Source organism: Podospora bellae-mahoneyi, chromosome 3 (genome assembly GCF_035222275.1).
Source record: "Podospora bellae-mahoneyi strain CBS 112042 chromosome 3, whole genome shotgun sequence".
In the NCBI taxonomy this organism is placed as follows: Eukaryota; Fungi; Ascomycota; class Sordariomycetes; order Sordariales; family Podosporaceae; genus Podospora; species Podospora bellae-mahoneyi.
Window position 1 is genome coordinate 563,980 of NC_085882.1, and position 19,631 is coordinate 583,610.

The following is a 19,631-nucleotide window of genomic DNA, read 5'->3' on the forward strand; positions in this document are numbered from 1 at the left end:
ATCAACAAGACTGTATCGCACTGCATCAGCGGTGTGGTGGCACAACGCGACGCGGCCTCGACAATACACCAATCCCTATCCCGCCGCCGTGTACCTCTGAGATCCGGCCGGGCGATTGGCTCTTCCACACACCCAGATTTTTCACCAGGCGACGAATCTTTTTCAGCAGGGAGAAAAAAAGTCTTTTCGAAAAGGGGCTGCCCTAGAAACAGCGGTCGACCATCGTGAAGACTCCTTTCCGCTCTCTCAACACACTTGATTCGAAGGCTGCCTTGTTTTCTTTGCGACAAACACCGACTCGATCGGATTGTAGCTTTGAACCCGTCGAGGCTGCACCACATGTGTGTTCCAGTCGTCGGTTGACACACCGTCAGCTCCATCAACCTTCACCATGGCCGCCCTTGACGCTTTGCCACTCCGCGATAACTGGGCGGACGATGTCAGATTGGAGGCGACTAAGATCATATACTCGATCAACGGACTTGCATGGGACGGGAAAGACGAGCGCCACCAAGATTCGGATTTCATAGAGGCTAGGCTAGCCTTCATTGCACGGAGCTGGATTGTGCTTTGCGCAGGCCCCAAGGTAAGGGGATCAAAGGCCCCCCCTTTTGCGCGCCTGTTTCGTGTTTGGCCAAGAGACAAGGTTCTCAGCCAGTTTTTACCAGCATCTCATCGCTCATGTGTATATGCCTGGCTCTTTCTCAGCAACTGACAAATCGTTACCTAGGGCTCGCCAACCTTTGATGCCGACTCACGAAAAATCGCCAAGCCTCTCACCATCCCGAGCATCATCCCTAGAAGTTGGGCCACTGAAGAGACTGGGAGCCTGGAATGGGATGTTCAGGATCTGACAGGAAGCGGCGCATATGCGCAAAGTCGTCACCTCTCGGTAGACCCTTTGCTCGCGGATGTTCTCGCGGCCAGGTCTAGAGCCGGAGGAAGACGTCATCAGAATGACATCCTTGCTGACCCGACCAGAGATTATCAGATCGATCTAGCCACAAACGAAGGTTTCCGACAGGCCGCGAAGAAGAAGAACAACAAGAAGGGAGGGGCGGCGAAACCCAATTATATCAGCAACAACAGCAACAGCAACGGTAACAACGACGAGGGCGAGAAGAAGGACGCTGAAGGAGGTGACGCTGGCGCCAATGGTGATGGGACCGGGGGCTCTGGCGGTAGCCCCAACGGAGATGGCGGCGGTGGGGACGAAAACAAAGACGACGACAAGAAAGAGGATGAGAAAAGAGAGGAAGGAACGGTAGAAGAGAAGGCAGAAGAGAAGATCGAGGAAGCTCCGCCGCCTCCCGAGGATGACTTGGTCGGTACTGGTTCTAAGAAGAAGAAGAAGGGCGTTGCAGAACCCGAGCCTCCAGCAGTGGAAAATCCGAAGAAGTCTACCGATTCTGGTTTAGCCGCCGCTTCAGCAGGGCCTACCTTTGATTCCTTCTCGAACATCAAGATGAACGGGAATCGTGATCCGCCTCGGAAAGAAGAGCCCAAGCCAGCGCAAAAGAGCGGGTTTGGTGGCTGGAGTGGCTTGGGATGGGGTGGGCTTGGTCTGGCATCAAAGGTTGTCGAGAATAGCCCGTGGGGTCTCAAGTCCAAAATCGGAGTGGGCTTCTCTTTTGGAGACGGTTCTGGCTCTGAAGAGCACATTCAGAGACCGAAATCAAGTGCAAGACAGGTTGAGAAACTGGCTGAGAAGCCAGTCGAAAGACCAGTCGAAAAGCCGGTCGAAAAACCAGTCGAAAAGCCAGTCGAAAAGCCAGTGAAAAAGTCGGCCGAGAAACCTGTCGAAAGACCAATTGCGCCAGAAAAGCTTTCGGATGACCCACCGGCAGACGACTGGTTCGCCTCCGCGTCCGCCGCAACAGCTAAGAAGAAGAAGAATGATCTTCTTGTCCAAGAGGCCAAGGTGGAACCGGGCTCTAAATCAGGAGGGAATGATGCATGGGACTTCTGGGGAGCGCCCAAGAATAAGAAGAAGCCCCAGCCTGCTCCCGAACCAGAACCGGAGCCTGCGCCAGAGCCTCCCAGGGAGCCAGATCTTAAGCCGGAACCGACCAAGAGCACAGAAACAGATGATGCCTGGGGAGTTGCCCCCGTAAAGGGTAAGAAGAAGAAAGGTAAGATCACCATTGCCGATGAACAGCCAAAGGAGCCGGATCCTCCCCGTGAACCAACAGCTGAACCCGAGCCTGAGCCAATTCCCGATCCAACACCCGAGCCACCCAAGTCATATGAAGAGGACAATCCATGGGCGAACATTGTCACAACATCGAAGAGGAAGAAGAAAAAGGGGAAGAACGCCGTGCCGGAGCCGGAGCCAGAGCCTGTCAAAGAGCCCGAGCCTGAACCGGAACGAGCGCCCACCCCTGAACCGGAACGAGCGCCCACCCCTGAACCTGTTCCTGACCCAGAGCCGGAGCCGGAACAGGAAGTGGAGGATTCCTGGGGTTGGGGTACTTCGTCCAAGAAGACCAGGTCGAGGAAGGGCAAAAAAATCGAGCCTGAACCAGAGCCAGAGCCAGAGCCAGAGCCACCCAAGGACCCGGAACCAGAACCTGAGCCTGAGCCTGTCCCAGAGCCCGAAAAGAAACAAGAAGATGACTTTTGGAGCTTTGGCGTCACTGCGACTAAGGGGAAGAAGAAGAAGGGCAGGAGTAAAGACCCAGAGCCCGAGCCTGCCAAAGCACCCGAACCCGAACCTGAACCCGAGCCTGTTCCGGAGCCCGCGCCGGAGCGTTCTAAGAAGGAGGAAGATGATCCATGGGGCCTTGCAGCTACTTCTTCCAAGAAGAAGAAGAAGGACAAAGGGAAAAAGGCTGCTGAGCCTGAGCATGAGCCTGAACCTGAACCTGCGAAGGAACCGAAGCCCGAGCCCGAGCCCGAACCAGAACCGGAGCCTGAGTCGGAGCCTGACATTTTAGAACACAGTATGTGGAGCTTTGGGTTTTCTACTAAGAAGAAGAAGGGCAAGAAGGAACCCGAGCCAGAACCTCCAAAAGAGCCTGAACCAGAACCGGAGCTGGAGCCTGAGCCTGAGCCAGAACCCGAGCCTGAGCCCGAACGTCAAAAGAAAAGAGAAGATGACGATCCATGGGGCCTGAGCACATCATCGAAGAAGAAGAAGGAGAAGGGCAAAAAAGCTGTCGAACCCGAGCCTGGACCGGAGCCAGTCAAGAAGTCGAAAGACAAGAAGGACAAGAAGGGTAAGAAGGTGGTCGAGCCAGAACCAGAACCCGAGATGGAGGCTGTCCCCGAGCCGGAACCACAACCGGAAAATGACGACGACGATGCATTCTGGGGCTCTCTGAGCGGCAACAAGATGGCCCATCACGAGACTTCAAGCACCAAGGACCTTCTTGACTTGGACAACAAGAACGGTAGCCATGTCGAAGCTGACCCGCGTGCGTCTACCGAGAGCAGCGGCGGCTTCTTTGGTTGGTTGTCAGGCAAGAATAAGAAGAAGTCTGGGGGGTCGTCGGATGTGTCCACCAAGCCGGAACCAACGCCAGAAGAAATTGAGAGGGCTGCTGCCGAGGAGGAAAAGCGCAAAGTGGAGGAGGCTGCAGAGCAGGCACGCAGGGAAGCTGAAGAGGAGCTTGCCAGAGAGGAGGAGCAGGAACTAGCTGCTCTCGTGGCCAAGAAGAACAAGAAGAAGCGAAAAGGTATCTCGAGAGCTGAACAAGAGCGGATGGATGAGCTTGAGGCGAATGCCAACAGGCGGGCATTGGCAAAAGAAGCGCGTGAGGCAGAAGAAGCAGACCGAGAACGGGAACGACAGGAAGAGGCCGACCACGATGCCAAGAAAGCTGAAGAAATGGTAAAGCTAGAGGCTGAAGAGGCTGCTGAGCGGGGGCGCGAAGAGGAAGAACGTGAACGACAGGAGGCTGAGGCTGCAGAGGCGGCGGCGGCGGCTGCTGCAGCAGAAGAAGAAGCAGCTGCAGCGGCAGAAGCAGAAGCTGCAGCAGAACGAGCACGGGCAGAGGCAGCAGCAGAGGCAGATGCAGCGTCTTCCAAGAAGTCTAAGAAGGGTGATAGAAAGAGTAAGAGTAAAAGGGATAAGGAACGTGAGCGGGAAGAAGAGGAGGAGAGGGAACGTGACAGGGAACGTGACAGGGAACGCGAGAGGGAGCGCGAGAAGGAGAAGGAGCGTGAGAGGGAGAGGGAGAGGGAGAGGGAGAGGGAGAGGGAGAGGGAGAGGGAGAGGGAGCGCGAGAGGGAAAAAGAAAAAGAAAAGGACAAAAAGAAAGATAAGGATAGGGATAAGGATAGGGATAAGGATAAGGACAAGGATAGGGATAAGGATAGGAAGAAGGATAAAAAGAAGGGTAAAGAGAAGGAAAGGGAAAGGGAGCGAGAAAGGGAGAAGGAGAGGGAAAGGGAGAAGGAGAAGGAGAAGGAAGAGGAGGATGAGGCCAACTATCTAACTGCCGAAGACGAAGACGATCTTTTCAAAGACCTCAACGATGCTGATATCACAGCCGAGCAACTCGAGGAGCTACTGGATGACGGGCCCGCGGGTAAGGGACTCAAAGACAAAGCGTCGATTGAGCCAGTTGAAACGAGGGATGGGCCCGGCGATGACCCCTTCAGCTTCTGGGGGGCTGCGAAGAAGTCAATCTCCAAAAGCCAAAAAACCAGTTCGCTTCTGCCTCAGGCACTGGACAGTCCACCGCAACCACCAGAGCCGGATATTCATACAGGTAGCAACCATGCTGAGTCATCGTCCAAGATCCTGTCAGCTCTGGGTGCTTTCGGCGGCAAATCGGTGTGGCACACCGAAGCCGGCACCTCGCCGTCACCCGATCTGGCCAAGCCGACGAAATCCAGAAGCAACAAGATCGCCGATCGCATGCGCGCCTTTGAAGTTGCCGACGACGATAAGGATATCTCGGGCGTTGAACACGACAACGACAAGAACAATGACGATAGGGGCAAGAGGCGCGACAAGGACGATATTTACGCCGAAGAGAAAGACAGTCGCGACAACCACAGGGCTGGAGCTTGGGGTGAGTACGGCGGCTACGAACAATACGACCCCTACGAGTACGAAGCACCGATCGACGATATTCCTCCCCGAACCGCGCCACCACCTCCCGCTCCCGTTGAGGTTGTAACGCCCAAGGAGGAGAGGAGGAAAAAGAAGAGCAAGGACAAGAAGGGCAAAGAAAAGGACAAGCCCAGAAGCTCGGAGCCTGCTATCATCGACGTCGAAGCCTTTGCAGCTCCTCCGCCTCCTCCCCCACCTGCGCCGCCTTCTCCTCCGCCAGCAGCAGCCCCCTACCTCCCGCGCTCAACACACACCGGCTTTCCTGGCGGCTTCCCGCTCGACGACGAAGACCACCTCGACGATCACCCCCGCCGGCGCAACATCATGGATTCAGGAGACGATGACGAGATTGTTGATATCATCGAAATGGCGTCGGAAAAGAAAGTCAGTAAACGGTCGAGAAGGGCTGCCAGCTCTCCAGAGGTCGTTGATGATGAGATCCATCCACCACCTCCTCCTCCTGTTCCGGTGCCGCCCCCTGCTGTTCCTGATCCGCCGCCTCCGCCCATGTCGCCCATGTCCCCTCCTTTTTCACGCTCTGTCAAGAAAGAGCGGACTAAAATCAATCGCGACGGTGCATCTTGGAACATGTGGTCAGCTGCTGCTCCCCCTCCGCCTCCGCCTCCTCCTCCACAGGAGCCTAGTCCCAAGAAATCATCATCAAGAAGTAAAGAAAAAGAGAGGGAAAGGGAATCAAGCTCCAGGAAGAAGACGTCCTTTGCTGCCAAAGCTGAGAAGTCCTCATCCAGAGATTCAGGGTCGGAAGATAGGCCAGAGAAGATTGACAGGGTGCGCTCCAAAGACAACCCGGCAAATCGATTCCCTAGCGTTTTCGCCAGCACTCCCCCCATCTCTCGGAATGTCGCAACCCGTGAGAAACGACACACTTCAAGCAGCAAGCCAAGCTCACGGCGGCAGTCTGTGGAAATGTCTGGTGGAATCATGAGCCCACCCCCTGATGAGATGTCGTCCAAGGCGGCCAAGATCCTTGGTGTCGGTGGTGCTGCCGGTCTTGCTACTGGCCTCGGCATAGGCATTTCAAGATCCAGCGGTAGACGCAGTAGAAAGTGTAAGGATACATCGGTCGATGGACGATTTGGTGACCACTTTGCTAACCGTGTCTCAGCCGTCGACGAGGAGGGAGATGTGGTCATGGTCGATCCCACACCACCCAGCCCGGATAAGGCGGAACGGCGTCGGTCGAGAGTGAGTTGGACAACCCCGGTATCGAACCCCCCCGGACGGAATACTGACCACGGGCCGCAACAGCAATACCCTCCCCGTCCGGAGGATGATGTTGTCATGGTTGATGCCGGGGATGCGACCCCTACTCGACCTCCTCTCAAGCGCTCAGCCTCGAGCGCGAATAAGAAATCGGGGTTCTCTTCTCTCTTTGGTGGTGTCTTTACACCGAGCAAGTCGGATCCCCGTTTGGATCCGCGCTCCACAGACCCTCGTCTGGATTCGCGCCCAGAGCCTCGTAGGCGCAGCACTGCTTTTACAACGACGGATGAGGAAGCTGGAAGACGAGTCGAAGAGGATGAAGCTGAGCGGGAGGCTCGCCGCGCTGCTCGTCGTGCTGCACGCCGGGCCGATAAGGAAGCTGCAGAGAAGGGTGCAGGTGAACAAGCAGCCGAGGAAGCCCGCCGGGCCAAGGACGAAGAACGCCGTCGGCGACGCAAGAGACAAGAAGAAGAAGAAGCCCGCAGACAGGAAGAAAAAGAAGCACGGCGTGCGGAAAGACGTGCTCAACGTACTCGGGAGGAAGTTGACAGGCGATATGCAGAGCAGCCGGATTCTGAGAGAGCGGAGCGTCGCAGGCAACGTGCAGAGAGGGAGGCTGCTGAAGCCGATGCTCAGGCCCGCCGGGCAGCGAGACACCAGGAGCGTCGCCACGGTCACCAGCCGGAAGAGCCGGCTCGGGATATTGTGCAAGAAGAACGCCACCACCGTCGTCACCGCAGCCACCAGCCCGAAGATTTTGCACAGCGTGACCCAGAAGAAGAAGAACGACGCCGTCGCCGTGATGCAAGACGTGCTGCGCAAGAAGCCCAAGTGAGGGAGGAGCGTCATCATGTGAACGGACGACATCGTTCTGAACCTCCTGTCGAGCACTCGGTATATCCTAATGAGCACCAGCACGCAAGAGAAAACACGGCTGGCTCGTGGCCGCATTCGGGCACGTCATCCTGGGTAAAGGAGCATTCTGATGCGCCACCGCCTCCAGAAAATGAGGAAGAAGATGAGGGTCCTCTCCCCGTCGAAGAGGTGATTGATGAGGAAGAGGCACGCCGTGAAGCTCGTAGGGCGAGACGTCGGTCAAGATATGCTGAGGCGGCAGCTGTTGAGAATGGCGGGATGACTGCTGAAGATCTTGACGAGGAAAGACGAAGAAGAAAGCGACGCGAGGAACGGGAGCGGGATAGGGAGAGGGAGAGGGAGAGGGATCGTGCTGAGCGTGATCATCGCTACCCCCCCGAACGGGACTATCACAAAGGATCGGATGGCAGTGGAGATATGCGCCGTGATCCTCGACGCAGCTCAACATTCGATGCTGCCACGCCAAGAAGCTCGTGGTGGAAGAGACTCGCTGGGAAGAACTGAATGTTGTATGAGAGTGATGAGAGATGACGGCTGGTTCTGTTTTTTTTTGAGACGATATAAAGTGTTGAGTACGATATTTTGGATGGGTTGCATAAGGTTGTTGGTTGGTTTGTTTAGATTGAGGGAGCACTTCATCACTTGTTTTGTTTCGGTTTATGTTTACTTTACTTTGTTGGCCTCTTGGATTGTGATTGTGCAAACTTTCCCCCTGTACTTATTCGTTTGTGTTCTTCATAGAAGTGGGGCTCTGTTTTGGACATCAGCATATGCATCCTGGTCTTGAGTTGGGCTCGTTGAGACCTGGGGATCATCCATCAGTTGTCGACCATGTACTTCTGTGTAAGGGAGATATATCCAACATTTGTCACCATGTCTGTTTTATAGTGGTAGATGTATAGCACAGTTTTCTTCATCCATTATCTCGTTTTGATACCAGAATAGGTCTCACAACCGACCGTATTCCATGTCCGCCTGCTCTCACACTGCATGAGCAGGCACCGGTTGGCTCCTGACCCAACGATGCCAATCAGCCAAACGACTGGTCCCAGCAGCAACAAAACAACAGAAGCAGTTGCGTGTAGTGTAATGTGCAAGCCTGAGTGGAGTAGTAGTTAACTCGTCGCCCTTCCAAATCTGGAGCAAGGCGGAAACTCGGGTGCAAATCCCGGCTCTGGCAGTTCTTTTTGCCTTCGGTTTTTTGTTTCTTTGTTATTTATAGTTGTTCAATTTTTTTCTATAAATTAGCAAGGCCAGGTACGACCACCAAGGCGACGTGTGACCACCACTGTCATGTTGCTTCTGAGCCAACTATGAAGTTTTCAAAATGAACATTATGCTGCTACCTCCAAATGTCTGCAGCTCCCGTGGGTATACACACCTCAAGAAGTTTCCTCTCAGGGCCGTGATGTAACCGCTCTTTCCTTTTCCTCCTCTTTGAGCTTCCGCACTCTTCTCTCCTCTCGCCAGCCAGGGCCCCATTTGGTCAAGACCCAGAGGATGGGAGAAAATAACACGAGAACTAGTCCCCAGAAAGTAAATGTCCATCCTCTCCCCATAGCCCTCAGCATGTACTCGATCACGGCCGTTCCACCAGCGCCAAAGAGACACCTGACGAGATTCATGGCCGCTACGGCGGTGGCGGGAGCTTCAGGGTACAAGTCCACAAGAAGAGTATTGAGTATCGAGAAGGACCCTGTCACACAGAGGCCGATTAGGAAGACTAGTGCCAGTGGTCCTGCAACATGGGTTTCGAAGTGAAGTACCCAGCCATAGCAGATTACAGCCGCTACTCCGGCGAAAAGGAATGGGGAAGCTGGTAGTATGCGAGCCTTTTCTATCGGAAAATTCGAAAGATCGTCGCCACGCTTGTAGTCAATGGTGAAGCCTATCTTGCGGGCTATTCGGCGGTAGTTGTGGTCCAGAATGTACCCCTGCATGACAGCGGCAAAGCAGCATCCGACTCCATAGGGCAGGTAGCATAGACCGAGCTGAAGGTCACTGTAGTGATAGATAGCTTCAAGCTCGGTAGACAGTGTTGCCGCAATAAGAATGAACACCAAGTAGGTCAAGGTGCCGTAAAACAGAAGAAGCGCGAGGTCCTTTTCGAAGGCCACCTTGAGTGTATTAAACGGGTTCGGAAAGCGCAGCTTTTGCTTGGTGCGTGCGCCACCCAATGATTCCCCATTGCGCTTCCGGCGGCGAGCACGACACAGGTCGACGGCCGTCGTGTTCCACCAGCTCTGGGCTGGAATTGAACCATTGCCCACCACGTTTCTGCATGTCTCAGGCACCGTCAGGGCGTACGGTATGAGCCAGACCGCGGCGTAAATCATACAGAACCAGAATATAGCTGGCCAGCCGAGGTACTCGGCAAGGAGACCTCCAAATACCGGGCTCAGGGCAGGGCCAATATTGATGCCGGCGCCAACAATTCCCATGTATTTACCCCTCTCGGCACTGACTGCAACGTCCGCAATCACAGCAAAGCTAAGAGCTACTGTCCCACTGCTGCCTGCACTCTGAACCATCCTCAAGACCAGAAGCGCGGCAAAGTTCTTCTGCAGAGCTAGGCCGAGGTTGGCAAAGATGTAGATGACGAAGCATATCAAAAAGGCCGGTCTTCTGCCAGCGGCATCTGCTAGGTCGCCAACAAGGGTGGGGGCGATGGCTTGAAAGATCATGTAGGTGGTCAGGGTGAGATTGATCATACTGACCGAGACGTCAAGATCCCGAGCTACAGGCACCAGAGCCGGAAAGTATATATTTGCTGTCATTCTTTCTCGGAGGTTAGCTAAGCAAGCACTTGTATCGGATTTCTCACCAACTCGGAGGCAGTGTGGTGGTGACTTACGGTGAGACGAAGCTGGAGAAAGCGATCATGGTCACGATCCATCGTTTCGTACTTTTTGAGAAGACACTATAAGCTGGACCGCTGGGTACTTGAGCCAATGCTTCTGGATCTGAATCAGATGTGGCGTCGTTGATGTTGCTCGAGCTGTTGTCTGCTGGCCGGCCATCACCGGCATCTTCGGCATCGTATTTTTGACTCTCTTGTTGGAGCGGCGGATCTTGATGAGGATCCATCATGCTCGGTAGGGTCAGGCCTCACGGGGGTAATGTGAAGATAAGATGAGATGGACAGTCAAGAAACATGGAGGATGAGAGGAATTACATCAAGTAATGAATCACGCTCCACCTCTGCCTTCACTACCTACTCAACGCGATCAGCCGGCCTTGCAGGACGGCGGCAAACCAGAAGAGGTTAAACGGTGCCTGCGCACAATCGGTCGCCTTGCAAAAGATAATCCCTGGGCCCAAACTTTTGTCGGATAAGGGCGTGGAAGAAGGAAGGCCTTGTTATTCCCGAAGCTTGGTAATGGCAAAAATGGTAACAAAGATGAGCCTCGAAAGAGGAAAACTGTAAGTGAGGCGGACTGCGGCTTCGGGCCCACATGGCAGGGAAGTTGCTAAGCTTCTAGTTCATCAAGTTGGAAGGATGTGCCTCGAGCCGTGGGTACTCCGCCGGCCCCGGCACCGAAGACCGCCATCCAGGAGAAAGTCGTATACCCATCACTGTCGTCATTGAGATCTCATTGGGGACCATATGACTACAAACAATGGAAAAGCGGTCACGTTCAAGCAAGTAAGTTAATGTGAATGTGGACTCGGGCACTACCGAAAACCGGAATGGAGGATGGGCCTGTATCTCAAGGTAGTGGTACCTCAACGGGAGCTGAAGAACGCCATGACCAGCCGAATGAGGTCCGAAAATCCGGGGTGAAGCCGAATAGTGGGTCAGCAGGCTCGGTTCTTGCCAAGGTTTCGCCCGCCGAGACAGCCAGCAAGCCACAAAGCTTGGGCCAACTCCGTCATCTCCCAAACCGCCAAAGCCACGTCAAGCAGTTGCCGGCGATAGCAACAACCCAAACTTTCGTTCACATGGCCGACCTTACCACAGCGTTCAACGCCCTTTTGAAGGGCCGAGAGGCTCCTCCAACCAAGCCTTTTAATCTGGATACGGCCGACGAGTTCCTAAAAGAAGCCCACAGGATAGTATGTCTCCGACAACCCTGAAGCTGACCCCTGAGCTACTCCTGTTCGTCTCTTTAACACGCAGCCTGAGCATAGAACACCCTTATTGCCCGTCTCCATTCCGAACTGCGCAACCTGAGACAGGCCTATCTTTCCACCGCCGCCCCGCGCAAGACTCACCTCCGCAATGCCTCCTCCCAGCCTATATTCCTCACCGACCGCGACAGAGAAGAGATCGACGCCAACGCCAAGATGACGATTCGAGATCTCAATGCTCGCATCCGCGCGCTCGAGGACGCCGAGAAATTGCGCCAGAGCACGGCGGCAGCGCTTTTAAAGAAACGGTTCTCCCACGGACTCGGCGCTTTGGGTTCTTGGGCAGCTGGTGGAGCTATGTTGGGCAAGAGCAAGGAGCAGGAGATGGCAGAGGCTGCGGCGCATCAGCTGGAAGCCCACAGAGACAGTATCATCTGGTATCTCTCGACACGCTTACGGGAAACCATTCGGACACAGCAGCGCATGATGGAGACTCGCTTGGCCAGGGAGCTTGAAAAGAACAGGAGTGTGCTAGCCAGGGCCAAAGGCTCTGTGTTGCTGGCCTCTGGAGGGGGCTACACTGCCGAACCAGTTACTGCAGGGGCAAGGCCGAATGTGCATAATGCCAGTCTAGCTGCTGAAGAGGAGCAAAGGCTAAAGCCACGCCTTGATAACGACCTTACCGAGGATCAGATTCAGATGTTCGAAAAGGGGAACCAGGATATGCTTAAGCATTATGAAAGCACACTGGATAAAGTCAGGTACGAATCTATCACAGCCGAGGCTTACAGACTCAACTGCATACTGACAGCTGAACAGAACTGCAGAAAAGTCACTCATCGAGATTGCCGAGTTGCAGAACTTACTAGTTGGCAATCTCACTGCTCAGTCGGCTCATATCGACCAATTGGTGGCCGAGTCGTTTGACACGACGGAAGGTATCGGGAAAGGCAACAAAGAGCTCAAGAAGAGCACCTCGAGGAGTAGCCCTGCTCGATACACTTTCTTTGCTGCCGCAGGGCTATGTACCGCGCTTGTTCTTTGGGACTTGATAATTTAGCCAAATGTATTTCAACTTGACCCCTTGCTTGGAAGGTAAAACCGAGGACCTGATATTTCAATGACCATATCTAATGAAGCAAGAGTGGTGCGACTCCTGTCCAGCACACTTCTGTCCAGCACACTTCTATCCGCAAGTACAAAATCATTCACATTCCCAATGCATGTCCGTAATGCTCATGCACTTTTCTTCTCCACCCCAGCGTTCACATGCTTAACCATCTAAAGAATAACCCAAGGTACCCAAGAGTCTCTCGGAGGTACCATTACAGACAACTGTCAAAACTCGGCCATTGGCCAGAAAAAGCTTTTCGAAAGGAAGAAAACGACGCGAAACAGAACTCCATGTCCCACAAACAACCCAGACTGACTGGTTCATTTCGGAGCTGTTTGGGCAAAAGCCTCAACGGACAAACTAAACTCAACTCATGACAAGTCACGCACAACCCTGTCAATGGCCTTGGCCACGTACTCGACATTTCTGGTGTTCAGACCAGCCATGCTGATGCGCCCGTTCTTGGTCATGTAAATGTGGAAGTCTGACCTGATCTTCTGGACCTGAGCTTCAGACAGGCCAGTGAAGCTGAACATACCGATCTGGTCGGTGATATGGTTCCACTGGCCAGGCGTGCCCAACTCTTCCAGCTTGGACCGCAGCGCCTGGCGCATGGCAATAATGCGGCCAGACATGGTGCGGAGGTTCTCTTGCCACTCAGCAAACAGATACTTGTCGTTCAGCACGATCGAGGCAATGCGGGCGCCGTAAATCGGCGGGTTACTGATCTCTGACCGCTGCAGAATGGCCAGCTGGGAAGCTACACGGGTGGTGACTTCGGCAGCGTCCGGTGCTGGAGGGGCCACAAAGTGGAAGCAGCCAGCACGTTCGCCATAGAGACCAAAGTTCTTGGCAAAGGACTGAGCGATGACGAGCTCGAAGCCCTGTTCGACAAAGTAACGGATAGCACCGGCATCGCGGTCCAAGTCACCCGAAGCAAAACCTTGATAGGCCGTATCAAAGAATGGGAAGTGCTTCTTGGCCTTCATGAGCTCAGCAATCTCACGCCATTGCTCGGGAGTGGGGTCAACACCGGTGGGATTGTGAGCACAGGCGTGCAGGAGGATGATGCTGCGGTCCGGGGCATTGGTGAGGGAGGCCTTCATCCCTTCAAAATCCAGGCCCTTGGTCTTCTTGTCGAAGTAGGGATACTGCTCGATTGGGATGCCGACATTGGTGAAGATCTGGTGGTGGTTCGCCCAGGTAGGGTTGCTGAGGTAGAGCGTGCGGTTGGCGCCATTCACCTTGTAGAATCTGGCAAGGAAAAGGGCACCCAAGTGGACGGCACCAGTTCCTGAGATGGTCTGTACAGAAGCTACACGCTTCTCGGCGATGGCGGGAGCTCCGGTGCCCAGTAGTAGCTCGGCCGCTTTGCTGGTAAGCGACGCAAGACCAGCAATGGGGAGGTATTCGTGGTTCGCTTCGGGGTCGTTGCGTAAAATCTCATCGGCCTGGTTGTTCCGGCTGGTTAATGACTGGCCGTCTGTTGTCTAGACTCCTTGGGAGAGACAATGTGGGGGAGAGGTGGTTCTTGGGAATAGCGGGGCAGCAGCACTAAAACCGGGGGCCCTGCTCTGAGCACCCTGCTGGCTGGCAGGAGAGCTCTTCCCGTTGGGAAAAGCCTCCCGCCGTCTCCCCGGCTAAATGTGAAAGCAGCAACGGTGCTACAGCACAACACCACGGGTAGCAAAATAAGGAAAAGTAACACACCTTCTTGACAACCGGGAGAACCCACGGCTTTGCATTGTCGTCGCGGTACGCACCGATTCCCTAGAGTTGGACGAGTGGTTAGCTTGCAAGCTGCAAAGACGTGGAGAGGTGTCACACAGCTCTGACGTACGAGATCGACCTTGTCGGGGCTTTGGTCCGCCTTGTATGCCCTCATGAGGCCAAAGAGAGGGTCTTCGGGGGCCTGAGGCACAGCCTCGGCGGGAAAGTTTGTTATTGATGCGGGAGACATGTGGTTGGCGATGGTCTGAAGTCGGGAGAGGGAGGTCGAGGTGGAAGTTGATGGGGAGGAGGAGACGGTGAGACTGGGTGCTTTGGACGACATTTTGAACGGTTGGAGGGGTGGTGGCTTGCGGTACCGGTGACAGTGCGACCGCAGGTTTGTGTGGTAGGACTCGGCGGCACAGCCCGCAATTCAATTGCCCGACAGCGGACAGTCAGTCGGTCAGGATCTCTGGTCCTTACTCGCTTCCAGGTTGCGATGCAGCCACTTTGCTTCTTCCGTCTGGTCGGAACAGGGTGACAGTGCGATTCATGCACGACCGTCGTTCGATTCGCCGTTGTAATCAGGCACTTGCGAGCCTACTTTAGTGTGGATGCCGGTCTGTGTGATGTGTAACGTTTTGCGAAACTTTGGGGGAGCAGGCTCGTATTGGCACGGCAAGATAAGCACAATTAGAGAAAAGATGAATGGTTCAAACAGTCTGGGGAAAAAAGACGATCTGGCCGGGGAGGTGGGCGCTGAAGCTTCTTTGTAGAAAGTTGTCCGTCAAGGTGCATGTGAAGCTGGACAAACGACCGAGTCCCGCCGAGGCAACTGTCATGGTCATCGGCCCATGATCGTGGTAAAACCGGTGGACCGTTTCCGTCAACAGCTCGCCGTTGGTGCACACACCTGACGGGGAATTCGTCCACCTGGTTTCCACCGGTCTACGCAGTATGTTCGGCCCCTTCCTCTCCAAGACCTCTTAGCCAAGGTGCCCGTTCGAATTACGTGATAGAGAAGCCACGAGACGCCTTGAAACTTCCATGCCAGGATCGAAGCTCCATCCAAGTTCTACCCTTGATGGCTAGCAGCGGTTTGGCTTCCTTCCAAACAAGGCCTAGTGCCATCTTTCAGGTTGCTAGCTGCTGCAAGGGGGATCATCTTTCCCGCCCCGCCCGCTTTCTCCAGCTATCGGCTCTTGCGGGAGTTGTGGAGGAACTGGAGAAGAATCAACAAGCACCAGCGGTGCTTGTTGGAGACAAACAGGCGGTAAGAGCTCAAAAAGGGGTCATCTTGGGCCGGGATGGTGACAGCTCTCGGCCAGCTCGCTCATGGCGCTATTTTTCAGACGTTGCAGAGCTTTCATTGACAGACTGCCTGTCCCTCCTGCAGGGGCTGGTGTTTATCCGACAAATGAAGCAGAGCCTTTTTACCTCATGTTAATCCCTCTCGAGCAGACGACATCTGTGTGAGTGGAGAAGAAAAGCAAAAAAAATACGGTCGAGACTCGGGATTGAGGGTTGCACGACAGTAAAAGTCTTCGCCCCGTTGCGACAGATAGGATAACTGGCCGTTCTTCCGAGATAAGACATATGCAGCTCCCATAGATAGGATCCAACGATACGGATTAAGTTGCGACTGGTTGGCGTTTCATCAGTTGTAGTCCAGGCCGGCTCAGTCTACCTGGCAACAGGTGTAAGCACATACGATGAGGTATGTAGGTGAAACGGCTTTTGGTGGCGTCACCAAGCCCAAAAAAGCAATGAGCTGGGAAAGCTGGACTTCCATAAGGCAGCCAATCAGAAGCCAAGCGCATTCAAGCTGACCGCCTTGTGCGGCTGACAGACCTTGAGTGGGGAAGATATTTTCTGCCGGGCGGACAAGATTTCGTTCGCTCAACATCCATCGAGTCCGTTCCTGGCGCAGCCTTCTACTCTGTTCAAACCATTCACTCGATCCCTGCCTCCCAGTCAATCCCGCCGATCCTGATTGTGTCCTTCAAACAGCCCACCAGAAGCCACAACTTAATATTCGAAAGCACCCATCATCATCGTCATCGTTTCAAAATGGCGTCTCAGGAAAGGAGCATGCCGTTCATCAAAAACTTGGCTTCAAGTGGTTCGTAGCCCCTTCCTTCTGTCAAAGGTAAATAGTGCGGGCGACCTGCTAATGGCGCCAACAGACCGTAAAATCCGAACATCGGCGCTTGCCTCTCTTCATACCTTCCTCTCGTCCCGCCAAATCTCTTCCTCTCTCACCACCCTCGACATCCTCAAACTCTGGAAGGGCCTCTTTTTCGCCTTGTGGATGTGTGATCGCGCGATTCCTCAACAAACCCTCTGCGCCGAGCTGGCCAACCTTATCAATGTGCTTCCTCGCTATGCTGTCGTCCCCTGGCTGCGCGGCTTCTGGGCGACCATGGCGCGCGAGTGGACAAGCATCGATGTGCTGCGCATGGAAAAGTTCTTGCTGCTGGTTAGGAGGGTCGTCGCCAGCGGGTTCGAATGGATGAAGAAGGGAGATGAAGGCAAAAAGAAGAAGAGCGGGAAAGAGACTGCTTGGGATATGCAAAGGGTTGACAACATTCTTGATCTGTTGAATGAATGGCCCTTTTCCCTCGAAGACGAAGCGCGGGTGGAGCAAGGAACAGAAAAGGAAGAGTTGGTGCCCCAGACGATACCCGCAGGGTTGAGGCTGCACGTACTGGACATATGGGTGGATGAGGCTGAGAAGGTCGGGCTGTTAGAAGCGGACGATGTCGAGGCAAGCAAGATCTTACAGCGCCTTATCGATCAAGTGGACGCTTTAGAGCAAGCCACAACGAGACCAGCTGTGCGCATCCGATCTAAAGATTCTCTGGGGGATGAGCGTCTCCCAGGCAACCGCAAGCCCGCGGTTGAAGAGGATCAAACGACGACAGATGGCGGGGATGGAGGCGACTGGGATGGTTTCGAGGACTAACTTCATGGAAATCTAATTATCTGATGGAGCATAGAACGCTTTATGCCAATTTGTTGATTCTTCGTACTTCAAATGCCGCAACGTATGCTTGCATCTCACGCCAGACCATGTATGGAAAAGAGTACTTTATCCCCGACGTGTGGATCTAATGCCGAAGTGAAGAAAGAAACAAGGAAAACACCTGCCTCGAATTTGCTTCGAAGCTTGCTCGCTCACACCGCTGCCTCCACTTCCATGGGTATATAAAACTCATCTCATCAGTGCCTCCAATTCATTATCCGAGCCCAACCATAAAAGAAAAAAGAAAGCTAATCACAACACTACGCTATCACGCCAGTAGCCTTTCACTTGTTGTGACTTTGTCCCAATTGAGGGGGCCGGGTGCCTCGAAGCAGCCGTTTTTGGACAGTGTCAAGCCCAAGCCTTGATGGATCTCGGCCTGGAACGGCTCAAATGGTCTTGCCTCGCCATCAATGCTTAGGTAGCCGCCCTTTCCTGCATTGCGTGGTATGAGGCGGTATGCCGAAATCTTGCGGTAGGTGACCAACGGACTATCGAAGAACTCGCCTGTATCGACCGCCATCTGGAGGCCCACAGACTTGAGTGGGCTGACATCGCCCTGGGTGATGATGAGATCCATGAGTCCATCATTTGCAAGGGCAGCCGAGAAAAAGTTGGCATCGGGCGCCATGTAGGCCATCTAGACACCCGCAAGGTCAGTTTGAGCTTTCAACATATCACGGGGCCGCATATTCAAAACTCACGTTTCCGCAGTAGAAACTACCAAGTTTTTCATAAGGCACCAGTTCCCATCCCTCAGGGAGCTTGTCCATGACGGTGCCATATTTGAGTGGTGGGAGGCCCGGGCCACCGTCGTCCACTGCCGCACTCGGGGATGGGGATGATGATGTCGTGGGGCACCCATCGGCATCTGTTCCATCGCAGGCTCTGGATTGTCCGCTGCCGTTGCTCGCTTCGACGTCGGCGCTTCCCAGCGTGACGCGCTCCCGGTAATGCCGTTTCACGCTTTCCTTGTGTTCGATTTCAACCTTGACGGCAATATCGCAGGGGTATGTCTTCTTCTGCAGAACCAGCATGAGGAAGCCAACGGTGAAGCGGGCGGCTCCCATCCAGCGCAAATGCTCGGTTCCCAGGTCCAAGTCGGCAATCACGCCCAGGGCCTGGCTGAGGAAACTGATAAACCGCTCTTCGCCCTGTGTGATGCTGACCAGGTCCAAAGGGGTGGGGATCCCCTTGATGATGGCCAGCGCCGCCAGGGTCGGCCGGTGAGTGCCGTAGAGGTTGCAGCTCATTGCATTTCCAGAACCGCAGGGGATGTGGCACACGGCAATCTTGGACAAAGCCCGGCGGGCGTCTGGCCGTTTTGCCAGGCCGTTGAACACCTCGTGAGGTAGCCCATCACCGGAGCACGGAATCGCAATGTCATAATTGTCGATGTCCAGAACTTGGGCCAGATCCACTGCCTCGCCTGAATATGTTGTCCGAACGATCGTCATGGGTATACGCGCCGCCTCAAAGATAGGCTTGACCTGCTTGTCCCAGATCTTGTCGGCCCCCCCTGGTCCAGCATGAGGGTTTACCAAGACCCAAGCACGCTTACGGCGGACAGCAGTGCCGTAGGCCCGCTTCAGGAGGCTCTCAACCCATTTTATCATATAGTCGTCTGTCTGTTCGGCAGTCTGGGCCGGGACGGCAAATTTTAGGTTGCGAACCACGAGATGATGCGGGCTATCTTCATGAGCATAGTCCACTACGAGCCAACTACGGTCTTCCGAAGTCTCCGCCCAGAGAATGCTGTAATATGGAATGCTGCTTGGTGTGCCTTTCTTCGTTCCTGGTCATTGGGTTAGCATATGCTGTCTTGTTTAACACTGCTCATCTATCTGTACCTAGACTGGGTAAACATGATCGGTTGGGTTTGATTACCAATTGGTCTGCACCGGTGTCAGCTTTTGATAACTCCCATGTGCCCAAGAGCTTCATTAACAGTGCGGGCCTACCTGGTATAAGAAGAGACTCGGGCCCAAGAGTGAGTGTAACTCCCGGGGAGAGGACAAGAGCATTGTTGAATTCCTGACCAGCGGCCTCGATGACTTCCGGGCTTGCTGTTTTGGCTGGATTCGCCATCGCGTCCTGGTCCATCGTGTTGATTCGCGTTTGTTTGTTCTGGAGATTAAAATATACTGCGAAGGTCCGTTTCTCAGCAAAAGACCGCGACCAGAACAATGCGTTTCTCAGCAAAAGACCGCGACCAGAACAATGCGCGGTCCCCAGAAGAGAAAGTGTCGCCAACAACACAACAGTGCAGCAAGGTAACAGGGACGGCAACAGACAAGGGGCAATCGTCAGCGGATGATCCTTTCCCTACAGATGTCGGGTGTCGCAAAGGTGATGGTCTCCTCAAACCACCGCCCGCTATCAATAACACGACACGGCTGGGGAATAAAGAAGAGGCTACGGGTATGGGGGATCCCAGGCTACAAAGCGGGCCTGTGGTGGGTTTAATCGACTCGCATTTTCGCAGCGAAACACCGCCCCGGGTTCAGAATGCGAGGGTTCCATCATTAACAAATCGGGAAGCTCGGAAA

The 19,631-nt window shown here is 54.3% G+C and overlaps 6 protein-coding genes and 1 non-coding gene across 7 annotated transcripts; 4 read left to right on the forward strand and 3 right to left on the reverse strand.

Moving 5' to 3' along the window:
• Positions 1–391: 391 nt before the first annotated feature.
• Positions 392–7,666, forward strand: QC761_301750 (uncharacterized protein; the record flags this gene model as incomplete). Its single annotated transcript, XM_062877324.1, has 4 exons — positions 392–586; positions 731–6,131; positions 6,189–6,268; positions 6,332–7,666. 4 exons carry the CDS (start codon positions 392–394, stop codon positions 7,664–7,666), a joined length of 7,011 nt encoding a protein of 2,336 aa, XP_062733072.1.
• A 593-nt stretch (positions 7,667–8,259) lies between these two features.
• Positions 8,260–8,342, forward strand: QC761_0049130. The gene has a single exon. It is a non-coding gene; the product is annotated as a tRNA-Gly (tRNA).
• A 51-nt stretch (positions 8,343–8,393) lies between these two features.
• Positions 8,394–10,819, reverse strand: QC761_301760 (uncharacterized protein). Its single transcript, XM_062877325.1, has 2 exons — positions 10,017–10,819; positions 8,394–9,940 (listed from the first exon to the last, which is right to left on the reverse strand). Exons 1-2 carry the CDS (start codon positions 10,250–10,252, stop codon positions 8,560–8,562), a joined length of 1,617 nt encoding a protein of 538 aa, XP_062733073.1. The 5' UTR covers positions 10,253–10,819; the 3' UTR covers positions 8,394–8,559.
• QC761_301770 (uncharacterized protein) lies at positions 9,563–12,429 on the forward strand. Its single transcript, XM_062877326.1, has 6 exons — positions 9,563–10,283; positions 10,340–10,585; positions 10,645–11,218; positions 11,294–11,994; positions 12,053–12,299; positions 12,377–12,429. The coding sequence occupies exons 3-5, from the start codon at positions 10,823–10,825 to the stop codon at positions 12,291–12,293; spliced, it is 1,338 nt and encodes a 445-aa protein (XP_062733074.1). The 5' UTR covers positions 9,563–10,283; positions 10,340–10,585; positions 10,645–10,822; the 3' UTR covers positions 12,294–12,299; positions 12,377–12,429.
• On the reverse strand, positions 12,297–15,849 carry aat2 (Aspartate aminotransferase, cytoplasmic). Its single transcript, XM_062877327.1, has 3 exons — positions 14,188–15,849; positions 14,058–14,117; positions 12,297–13,798 (listed from the first exon to the last, which is right to left on the reverse strand). The coding sequence occupies exons 1-3, from the start codon at positions 14,398–14,400 to the stop codon at positions 12,719–12,721; spliced, it is 1,353 nt and encodes a 450-aa protein (XP_062733075.1). The 5' UTR covers positions 14,401–15,849; the 3' UTR covers positions 12,297–12,718.
• Positions 14,470–17,158, forward strand: QC761_301790 (uncharacterized protein). The gene is made up of 3 exons (XM_062877328.1): positions 14,470–15,778; positions 15,907–16,179; positions 16,244–17,158. Exons 2-3 carry the CDS (start codon positions 16,128–16,130, stop codon positions 17,020–17,022), a joined length of 831 nt encoding a protein of 276 aa, XP_062733076.1. The 5' UTR covers positions 14,470–15,778; positions 15,907–16,127; the 3' UTR covers positions 17,023–17,158.
• Positions 17,055–19,551, reverse strand: LCB4 (sphinganine kinase lcb4). The gene is made up of 5 exons (XM_062877329.1): positions 19,282–19,551; positions 19,044–19,247; positions 18,933–18,977; positions 17,787–18,877; positions 17,055–17,722 (listed from the first exon to the last, which is right to left on the reverse strand). Exons 2-5 carry the CDS (start codon positions 19,183–19,185, stop codon positions 17,351–17,353), a joined length of 1,650 nt encoding a protein of 549 aa, XP_062733077.1. The 5' UTR covers positions 19,186–19,247; positions 19,282–19,551; the 3' UTR covers positions 17,055–17,350.
• Between the last annotated feature and the right edge of the window lie 80 nt (positions 19,552–19,631).

What these genes read in the sequence shown, in the direction of transcription:
- QC761_301760 (XM_062877325.1), bottom strand. Translation starts at nt 10,252, where the DNA reads ATGATGGATCCTCATCAAGATCCGCCGCTCCAACAAGAGAGTCAAAAA. An exon ending in TTCTCCAGCTTCGTCTCACC is followed by an intron (nt 9,941 to 10,016) that starts GTAAGTCACCAC and finishes CCTCCGAGAAAG; the next exon opens with AATGACAGCAAATATATACT.
- QC761_301770 (XM_062877326.1), top strand. Translation starts at nt 10,823, where the DNA reads ATGTGGACTCGGGCACTACCGAAAACCGGAATGGAGGATGGGCCTGTA. An exon ending in TAAAAGAAGCCCACAGGATA is followed by an intron (nt 11,219 to 11,293) that starts GTATGTCTCCGA and finishes GCCTGAGCATAG; the next exon opens with AACACCCTTATTGCCCGTCT. An exon ending in AGCACACTGGATAAAGTCAG is followed by an intron (nt 11,995 to 12,052) that starts GTACGAATCTAT and finishes ACAGCTGAACAG; the next exon opens with AACTGCAGAAAAGTCACTCA.
- aat2 (XM_062877327.1), bottom strand. Translation starts at nt 14,400, where the DNA reads ATGTCGTCCAAAGCACCCAGTCTCACCGTCTCCTCCTCCCCATCAACT. An exon ending in GCCCCGACAAGGTCGATCTC is followed by an intron (nt 14,118 to 14,187) that starts GTACGTCAGAGC and finishes GTCCAACTCTAG; the next exon opens with GGAATCGGTGCGTACCGCGA. An exon ending in TTCTCCCGGTTGTCAAGAAG is followed by an intron (nt 13,799 to 14,057) that starts GTGTGTTACTTT and finishes CGGAACAACCAG; the next exon opens with GCCGATGAGATTTTACGCAA.
- QC761_301790 (XM_062877328.1), top strand. Translation starts at nt 16,128, where the DNA reads ATGGCGTCTCAGGAAAGGAGCATGCCGTTCATCAAAAACTTGGCTTCA. An exon ending in CAAAAACTTGGCTTCAAGTG is followed by an intron (nt 16,180 to 16,243) that starts GTTCGTAGCCCC and finishes TGGCGCCAACAG; the next exon opens with ACCGTAAAATCCGAACATCG.
- LCB4 (XM_062877329.1), bottom strand. Translation starts at nt 19,185, where the DNA reads ATGGACCAGGACGCGATGGCGAATCCAGCCAAAACAGCAAGCCCGGAA. An exon ending in ATCATGTTTACCCAGTCTAG is followed by an intron (nt 18,878 to 18,932) that starts GTACAGATAGAT and finishes CCCAATGACCAG; the next exon opens with GAACGAAGAAAGGCACACCA. An exon ending in GTAGTTTCTACTGCGGAAAC is followed by an intron (nt 17,723 to 17,786) that starts GTGAGTTTTGAA and finishes GCGGGTGTCTAG; the next exon opens with ATGGCCTACATGGCGCCCGA.